Source organism: Callionymus lyra, chromosome 2, assembly GCF_982586985.1.
Source record: "Callionymus lyra chromosome 2, fCalLyr1.hap1.1, whole genome shotgun sequence".
In the NCBI taxonomy this organism is placed as follows: domain Eukaryota; kingdom Metazoa; phylum Chordata; class Actinopteri; order Syngnathiformes; family Callionymidae; genus Callionymus; species Callionymus lyra.
In genome coordinates, this window is record NC_141819.1 from 30,951,495 (window position 1) to 30,961,770 (window position 10,276).

The 10,276-nt window shown below is 38.1% G+C and overlaps 1 protein-coding gene across 1 annotated transcript in view; it reads right to left on the reverse strand.

Moving 5' to 3' along the window:
• Positions 1-6,859, reverse strand: part of LOC148086516 (phosphatidylinositol 3-kinase regulatory subunit alpha-like) — a 66,332-nt gene extending 59,473 nt beyond the window's left edge. Inside the window, exon 1 of the mRNA XM_087782994.1 lies at positions 5,705-6,859. Within this exon, the coding sequence (XP_087639120.1) occupies positions 5,705-6,038 (334 nt within the window). The 5' untranslated portion in view covers positions 6,039-6,859. The remainder of the gene's footprint in view (positions 1-5,704) is intronic.
• Between the last annotated feature and the right edge of the window lie 3,417 nt (positions 6,860-10,276).

The following is a 10,276-nucleotide window of genomic DNA, read 5'->3' on the forward strand; positions in this document are numbered from 1 at the left end:
TTTAACATATACTTGAACATATGACTTGAGCTATGCACTATTTAAAATGTATTTATTCTGTTTATAACAAATTAGCACTATTTTTAACTTGTTTGTATTTATACTTTATATATATGAATTATTATATGCAATATTTATAATGTTATTTATTTGTTCAGTTTATACTATATTGCACTATATTTAACGTATTAATATTTATATTTATACTTTTAATATATACATCTCTCTGCTGTGTTTTTAACGGTTGCCAAGCAACGAAATTTCGTTGCCAGTTTCACTGCTGTGTTTTCTGTGCAATGACAATAAAAGAACATCTAAAGTCTATTTGTTCATTAGTCTGTTATTTGTTTTAAATCTTTTTAAATTGTGTACTAGCTTTTTGTAATCCTTTTAACTCTTTACTAAATGTATTGATTGTTTTTTACATTCTTTCACTTGTTTACTGTGTTTTACCTTAATATCTTAATATGTTGTTTATTTATATTAACAGCATTTATATTGTTTTATAATGTTAGTTTCTATTGTGCTATTTTCAATATATTATGCCATTTTTAAATTCATAAATACAATTGTTATTGTAATCATATTTGTGCATTTTGCATGTTTTGTGTTTCTGTCTGTGTCTGATAACCGAGCAACTGTCAGTTCATCTGTTATAAAAAATAATTTTCAAAAAGTTCGAGCTCGAGGCCTTCAAAGGAAGAAATAGTATCACAAGTAAGACCAAAAACTTTAAATACATGAGTGAGATACTCTATTACAGGACTCTTTTTGCTTCACAGTCATAATTGAATCCCAAAATTCCTAAAGCACGTGGCGAGTCCGTCTGCACTGCAGCGACTCATTGACCTGCAGCTCTGACGCAGTGCAGAGAACTGGTGCCTGAGGAGGAAGACTAGAGGGAGACGAGCACCTTAAGTCTAAAAACAATATAAAGGTTTCTTATTTTCAGTTAATTTCATTACATAAATTGTGAGCACTTTCATAATTAAAGGTCACTATTTGTCCTACTTGTTATTAAATGTATTCTATTTTTATAAAATTTTTATATCAACTGTTCTTTATATATTACTTTTCCATGTAAAACCGTTTTTTCCATATTGTTTTTTTGTCATGACTTTGTTTAGATTTAGAAAAGAATGTGTGTCGTGGACATTATTATATTATTATATGATTTTTTTATGTGATGTAAATCAAATAATACAATAATATTCAATAACATTTTTAATAACAATATTGTTATATTGTGATGAGTTGGCCTCTTAATTTTTTTCAGTTGTGTAAAAGTGTAATTCTTTAATGATACTGAACAAATTTCTACGTTTATTTATTCTCTATTTGATGAATCTGGAAACCTTTTACATTTACTAAAAAAGTGTTTTTCCATTAGTTGCCTTTATTTATTTATTTTTACAATGAACCCTTAATTTCTGATCAACAATAGTAATGAACGAGTCGAGTTGTGTGTTAAGATATTCCATACATGACAGGAGTCGACAGAAATCTCTACAGATTTGTAGGGATTTGTCAGCGTTCATGTAGACAGACTCTCTAAATGAATCACTCACAACACTGTCGGAGTCGTAATCAGGATCTCGGTGAACTCGTCGTACACAGGAAGCCGACCTCACCCTCGATGGAGGATCCTTGACTTCCTGCTGCGATGAAACAAACGCTCGACATCGTCTCATCGGGAAACGGATCTAATTGCATCGGCTCATTAGCGCCAGAATGGCTCGGAGCGTGGAGAGAGTCAGATAACACGCCTCTTATCGCCGCGCAACATATACGCCCAGCTAGCGTTAGCAGGAAACTACGGCAGGTGAGATTGCCTTGCGTCAGGAATCCATTAATGTGAGCGAGACGGAGCCGGCGAGCTCAGGGGAGAAGCGTTGTATGGTTAACTGATTAGTGATGTGAGACTATCAAGCTTTACCTCCGGGGCAGGAGGGTTCTCTAATGAGAACAAGAGATTACCTTAGCGATTATCAAAAAAAAAAGACTTGTTGTTGTCTCGATGTATAAATTGTCTTCCAAGCCTAAAAGCTATTATGTCCAGTTTCAATTAGGTTCAAATTATTGCTATGCATATTTAAATATTCTCGAAGATTGCTAGCTTAAAGCTAAATACAACGCAAACGCCCATTAAGGTGCAACCAAAGTTAGCATCAAACTTTTAAATATTGTAAAAGATTGCTAGCTTAAAGCTAACTGCAATGTAAACGAACATTAAGCTGCAACCAAAGTTAGCATCAAACTTTTAAATATTGTAAAAGATTGCTAGCTTAAAGCTAACTGCAATGCAAACGCCCATTAAGGTGCAACCAAAGTTAGCATCAAACTTTTACATATTGTAAAAGATTGCTAGCTTAAAGCTAACTGCAATGTAAACGAACATTAAGCTGCAACCAAAGTTAGCATCAAACTTTTAAATATTGTAAAAGATTGCTAGCTTAAAGCTAACTGCAATGCAAACGCCCATTAAGGTGATACAAAACTTAGCATCAAACTTTTACATATTGTAAAAGATTGGTAGCTTAAAGCTAACTGCAATGCAAACGCCCATTAAGCTGCAACCAAAGTTAGCATCAAACTTTTAAATATTGTAAAAGATTGCTAGCTTAAAGCTAAATACAATGCAAACGCCCATTAAGGTGCAACCAAAGTTAGCATCAAACTTTTAAATATTGTAAAAGATTGCTAGCTTAAAGCTAACTGCAATGCAAACGAACATTAAGCTGCAACCAAAGTTAGCATCAAACTTTTACATATTGTAAAAGATTGGTAGCTTAAAGCTAACTGCAATGCAAACGCCCATTAAGCTGCAACCAAAGTTAGCATCAAACTTTTAAATATTGTAAAAGATTGCTAGCTTAAAGCTAACTGCAATGCAAACGCCCATTAAGGTGATACAAAACTTAGCATCAAACTGTTACATATTGTAAAAGATTGGTAGCTTAAAGCTAACTGCAATGCAAACGCCCATTAAGCTGCAACCAAAGTTAGCATCAAACTTTTAAATATTGTAAAAGATTGCTAGCTTAAAGCTAACTGCAATGTAAACGAACATTAAGCTGCAACCAAAGTTAGCATCAAACTTTTAAATATTGTAAAAGATTGCTAGCTTAAAGCTAACTGCAATGCAAACGCCCATTAAGGTGATACAAAACTTAGCATCAAACTTTTACATATTGTAAAAGATTGCTAGCTTAAAGCTAACTGCAATGCAAACGCCCATTAAGCTGCAACCAAAGTTAGCATCAAACTTTTAAATATTGTAAAAGATTGCTAGCTTAAAGCTAACTGCAATGCAAACGCCCATTAAGCTGCAACCAAAGTTAGCATCAAACTTTTAAATATTGTAAAAGATTGGTACCTTAAAGCTAACTGCAATGCAATCGCCCATTAAGGTGCTACCAAAGTTAGCATGAAACCTTTAGATATTGTAAAAGATTGCTAGCTTAAAGCTTACTCCAATGTAAACACCCATTGAGGTGCTACCAAAGTTAGCATCAAACTTTCTAAATATTGTAAAAGATTGCTAGCTTAAAGCTAACTGCAATGTAGTGCCCATTAAGGTGCTTCCAAAGTTAGCATGAAACCTTTAAATATTGTAAAAGATTGCTAGCTTAAAGCTAACTCCAATGTAAATGCCCATTATGGTGCAACCAAAGTTATCATCAAACTTTTAAATATTGTAAAAGATTGGTACCTTAAAGCTAACTGCAATGCAAACACCCATTAACTTGCTACCAATGAATAATGTGTACTTGGGTTTCCATTGTAGTTTTACACAAAATGAAAATATTTCAAAAATTTCAACGAAGTATAATTTGAATCCGATTGCGTTGGAGGAAGACAAATAAGCATAACAGGGGTTATTATTTTGAGGCAAAGACTACACAAAACTGTTTCATTCTAGAGGTCAGTAAACAGAGGAAAAAGGTCATGTGACCAGTTGTTTTGTGAGTTCAGTGTTTTTTTGTCCTTTTAGTATTAAAAGTTTATAGCAGTTTGAGGACTAAGTAAAAAAGGATAACTCTTGATACAAACGTCAGTAAATGAGTTTCCTTGTAAAGCGAGTCATGTACATGCAATAACATGAAGCGTGTTCGCAGCACTGGGTTGATTTGGAGCCGTGTTCCCGGCTCAATAATGATCGATGCCCGAAACATCCGGGCTCGGAAGATGACGTATGAATAATCATGAGTTTGCGGATCGATGATCGTACATCTCCTCAACGACGGAATTCTGCGAAAAACATTTGTTGTGAGCGGTCGCGGCTCTAAATCAGTCGGCAGCACATCTTCGTATCGATTCCCTCTGAGATGAGTGTCGAGCCGGCGTGTGAGCGCCGCGCTCGGTTTGATAGACTGGAAGTTTACGACCATCACATGAACTCACTCCACGGATAAATCATGGATCACTGTTGACTTCTTGATCTTTGGTTAGAAGATATATCTTGATGTAATATGTATTCATGTGATGTTGGAGAAGTTGCCAACAATTTAAGAAATCATTAAGTATTTCAAGAGTTCACTGAGATCCGAGTTTCTTAAGTTAATACGTAGCTTCTTATGGCTACAAAAGGAGATTGTTTTGTAAACTTTACCATAAGCATTTTAAAGAGACATGTGGAAAGTCAGGCCCGGGGGCCTGATGCAGCACACTGCCTTTATTTATCTGGGTCCATTTACACCAGTGTAAAAATGGTATTATTATCCATTATAATTAAAATATTATCATAAGATAAGAAGATAATGTAATTGTCCCCAGACACAAAGAAAAACTAAAATAAATAACATGAATCATGCTACTGTTGCGATACAAAATCAACAAAGTTCCTAATGAACAAAGTTCAAAGGCTTAATGCTCATCCTAATGCTCATCGTATTAATAGTCTGAAGATGATTTTGAAACCCTAACTTAAAAGGTTTTTATTTCCGCTGACTTTGATATTCAGCAATTTAGAATAATTAATTTATTCATAATAAACAAACTAAATGTGTGGTTTGTTTTCCATAATCCTTGAAACTGATATTCGGGTTGAACCGAATGGAATAAATGGGAAAAACAATTGTCAGTCCATTGTTGTCTGCCACTAAAAAAAGCCCGACAGTTACATAAGCAGTCACAACAACAAGGGTAAATTTAGCAGCTCAGTCTCAGAATCACATCAGCATTTGTACATTTTTACATAATAACCAACTCCAATAATAATCATTTACACTTAAACCAACTGGGAGAAAACCTAATAAGCGAGGCGATACGTTTGCTGACCTTAAAATCTGGTCAAGCCTCCAGACGTCTGCAGAGTTGAGACGAGTTCAGATGATCTCACTACACTACTACTATGTTGAACTACGCTTTCCTGCGTTTTTGTTCTTGAAGATGTTTGGTACTTCATGGTCACCAGAACTATAGAGAGGTTTAAACCAAGTCAATATTCAAAGGCAATATAGTGTATGTTTCAAATAAAAACAATATTTCTATGTTCTGTTTGAACCCTGAACCTTAGTTTTCCTTAATAAACAGCAGAACACAATAGTACTCGACCTGCAGTTGTTGTTTCAACAACAAAAACTATAAGACACCAGTGAACCCACTTCTTATACTAACAACTTGTCTTGACACTCGGACAACTGTAACCATGGCAACAATAGCAGAAACCTTGCAAGAACTAGGGCCAGCCAATCAAGCTTACCTGAGGAAGCTCCCACAAGCTGACTACCCGTGGTCTGGACCCCCATCTGGGATGGTGGTAGAGTCCTGGACCAGCCCGTCTTCGCCGCCATAGTCGGGCCGGTCCTCAGCACCCCAGCGTACTCCACAAAAGTCCCTGGAAAGTTCCCCTTTTCTTTGGTCCTCTCGTTGGTCCCGTGCAGCCACCCTCGTGGGCTCTGCTCGTGGCCCTCCTGGCACTCCGGCAGGGAGGCCTTGGGTACGGTAAGCAGGTCGCCGGGCTGCAGGCTGATGTCATCACCGTGCTGCCGTCGGTACTCGTAGAGCGCTCGGTACTGGAAACTGTCGTCTGCCATCCTGATTCATGAGCCGCCTCCGAAAAAGACGAGGAAGACAAACGTCGCCTGAGATTTTTTTACGGATTGGGTTTGATTAGAGTCTGGAGATCCCTGAGACGTCGTCTGAGATTTTGTGTCACTTTCGATGTGATCCCTGAGGTGACAAGTCTGTTCCCACGAAAACCCTGATTGTTTTGTGCCAAAGAAATAGAAGTCTGGCTAAAATAATTGCTCTTACTTAAAAAACTTCTTTTGTAAATCCACAGTGGTATAGTCACAGTTGCCGAGGCCTCCGGGGGTTAAAGAGTCCACAGACACAAATATTTGAGGGGACGGTCTGCCAGTGAAGGAGGCGAGGATCCACCTGAGATTGAAGTCCTGATGCTTGTCTGGAAAAGTCTCTTGAAGAAATGAAGTTTGAACACACCCCAACTTTTAAACCATATTTTTAAAGAATCCCAATTTTAAGGAGATGAGCCTAGGAAGTTGTGGAGGGGGTGCAATTCTGAGCGACCACAAGTGAGGATTTCAAACTCACATCTCTGCTCCAGTCCCCCCACAGCGGCTCCTCACGCGACCACGTGCCCGCTCAGACGCGCTCTCCAGTCGGCGGCGCGGGGGTCCAGACCTCCGCCCGGCGCACACTTTAGACGGGCACCCCGATCCAGGGCTGTAGCGAGCAGGCGATGATAGCGGACCCTAGCCGCCCTCCTCCACCATCCTCCTCCCGCTGCGGTCTGGAGATCACGCCGGCAGCATCCAGCGGCGGAGACGGGACAGCTCGCCGCGGCGCGCCGCTGCCGCAGAACACCGCATGGCACCACTTACTTCTTACTTCTTAATCCTTAATAATCCCAGACGCGGAGATCTTTTGAGCAGGTGGATTCCGGATCAATGTTAAAATAAAAGTGTAGAGGAGGAGGAGGAGGCGAGAGGATGGCGGATGCTGAGAGGGAGAGGTGCAGTTTTTGGGGAGGCTTTGCGCTCATGACGCAGCACCAGACAGCAGACAGACTGCTGCGTCATCACATGTCTGGGAGAACATTCAGGGACAAAGTGTTCGGCGGAGGCGCAGACCCCACCTCTCCCTCCTCTCAAAGTGCGACACAGACACCGAAAACAACATTTTAGAGGGAAATTCTGGGGATGCTTCAACTTTAAACAAGCAAGTGGATGATTTTGAAACATCCTTTTGTTCAGAAGTCATGAGTTTAAAGTGAAGCAGACAGAGATGATTTTTTAGTTAATCAGTTTTATTGCAACTATTCTTTAAACTATCTCTGACCTTCAGTTAATAGCAAGTTTATGTGTCACACCACACTTTTACTACTTTACTGTAAGTAGCATATTTATAGTGTCAAATGTTATTGCCATTCTACGACAATATATTTATGTAAGAACAGTGTTCTAGAGCAGGGATCCCCAAATCCCCACTTATTTAAACCACTTATTTATACCAACTGTATTCTCAGAATAACTTTTAGATTAAAACAGTAACAACAAACACAAAGATTATTTTTTTTATCCATTTACAGATTTCTTTTGTGAACAAAAGCCTCACTGACCAGTGATGGTGATGTTCTCAAGTACTTTAGTATAGCCCATTAGTCCTCATGCACTGGGTCGGGGACCGGTACTGGTCCACAAGGCATTTGATACCAGGTCACACAGAAAAGAAAAAATAAGAATTTGAAGTATTTTCTCGAAACATATTAGTATGTGAGGCTATTTTGTTCAAGTTTACTTAAAAAATAAATAGGATGATAAATGGTGAGTTAAACACAATCTCTACGTGGAACCATCTTTTCTCAGAGAAACCAGACAAGTGCTCCTGCTGATTCATATTATATTATATTTTTCTTTTTTCTTTTTTAATCATAGGCCAGTACACACAAATAACGCCAACATTAAACCGGTCTGTGGTGCAAATAAGGTTGGTGACCAACAGTATAGTCTACTGACTCCTTCAAGAAACATCTGAAGACACTTTTATTTGTTCAGGCTTTTCCTTTATTGTATGAGTCTCCTGTGCTTGTCTCGGTGTCGTCTTGATCTTTTAAGTTTATATTTCATTGTGTATTGTTTTGATTGTTTAAGCGCTTTGTGACCCTGCTCTAGAAAAGCGCTCTACAAATATTACTTACTTACTTACTTCTTAGTGTTTTATTTAGTAATTTGATATTAGTTTTCATTCATTCGACATACAAGTTAAATCACTCGAGTGGTAAACAATTTATGTTTTATTACAGCATACAGTTGATGGCATTTTGTAATATACCTGAATAAGTATAGTCTAGTAAAGTATTTGTTAGGGTGGTGTAGTATATCATGGTAATGATAAGTTTGTTAGTATGCAAGAGTAGTAAGTCTAGTGTTGTGTTATCTAGGGTGGTTCAGAAAAAAAAAAATCTTGTTGACTTAAATGTGTTGTACAACTAAAGGTACATTTGTTTTGACAAATATAAAGTTGAGGAAAAAATATAGATCATGAGAGGGTTTCTCGATAAAAACTAGTTAATGTCTAACTTCATAGCTTTGATATTTGACTGACATAAACAGTGTTTATAGGCATTGCATGTTTTCTGTGTCAATTCAGTAGTTATCTGTGTTTTGTGAATTGTTTACTGTATATTGCCTAAGTGTGTCCTGTAGCATTCTTTTATTTGCATTATAGATTTTTAACGTACATTAAGTACCAGACATAACAGTATAGTGGTAGATATTTGGTATAGAATTGCAGAAGTGTATCATGTAGTATGTTTGTTCATAGTGTCTCAATTGTCATATTAATGTGTTATATTTGGTATTGAAAACTTCAGCAGGGTAATTATAGAACAGACTTTGTAAAGTATAATAGAGTTCATATAGTTGATGTGAGGTAAATAAGTTTTTACATGTATTGTTAGCAAGTGCAGTGTATTGTAGTATTTTCTTGTTAATAATAGTATAAATATTTCTAATATGGCTAGTCATATGAATGTTAGGGTATGATGGTATACTTTATAGGTAGTACTGAACTAGATATTCTAACAAATATTTAAGTTAATAAAGTAACTTGAAGAAGCCAACTATGCAGAGTACAATTGATTAAGAATAGTACACAACAGTATCAATTGGAATCGTACAGTTTAGTGAAGTATGGTGTGTTGGCTACAGTTTTATTTGCATCAAAGAGGTCTGGGAGGTGGAGGACCAGGGAGAAGCTCCAGGCTAGAAGAGCTTGAGGAGAAGGAGTGAGGATGGAGTGTCCTTGGATGTTCCACACGTTTAGGTGTCATCAGTTTCCTCCTGCTGTCACTCAGGACACTCATCCATCACTCTGGTCGACAATCGAATCATGGAGCAGAGCTGGAGCTCCAGGCAGTCCTCCAGCAGAGAAGAGCAGCTGGTGAGTCTCTCTGCGGGTGTCGATGTTCACCCCTGCGAGACTGAAGCAGCTCTGCCCTCCTCTGCAGGGAGGAGAGAGGAACAAGACTTGCTCAGATAGAGGGGTTCTGGGGCCCCGGCTCCTGCTGCTCAACCAGCAGGAGAGCAGAGTGGAACATGGAGGAGGATCCTGGAGGGACACTGTTGAACAGATGCTGCGTGACATGTTTGACATGTTGCCGATTAAAGTCAGAAGGAAAATGTCACGCATGTGGGAGTCTTTCCTCTGGTTTAAGAACGACTTAAACCAACAACACTGCATGGTGGAAGAAGACGGAGCAACTGATGAGATATGTTTGACATAATGTGTTGTGTAGTTGTTGCTCACTGTGTTTTTAAAAAGAAAAGTACTGTATAAAGTATTATTGTGATTGAGGGATGACGACCTTGAGTGACAGTAGAGATAGAAGAGGAGTGTAATGAACGATTCAAGTTGCTTTTTATTTATTTCTCCATAAAACATTTTTTAGTTTGGAACTTGCAGTTATTGACTTGGATTTCTGGTCCAAACGTAATTCCGACTTGTTTTATCATATTGCAGAACTTGTTTCGAACATATTGCTTTCTTGATCAAACATAGAAAAACTTTGAGTCCGACAGCTTGTTAGCGCAGAAGCTAAATGCTAGAACCAGTAATCTTTCTCATAATTCCCAAAGGTGCGGGCCTACTCAGAACATGTACCTGGATATTTTTTCAATACATGTAGTATTTGCTTTGTGTCTCAGCGTAAACTGTAAATTATCAGTCAAGTACTCACCATGTCCTGGTTTGGGGAAGAGAACCAGAGGGACTGAACCATCCAGTTAAAATAGAGGTGTTTTGGGGTGTG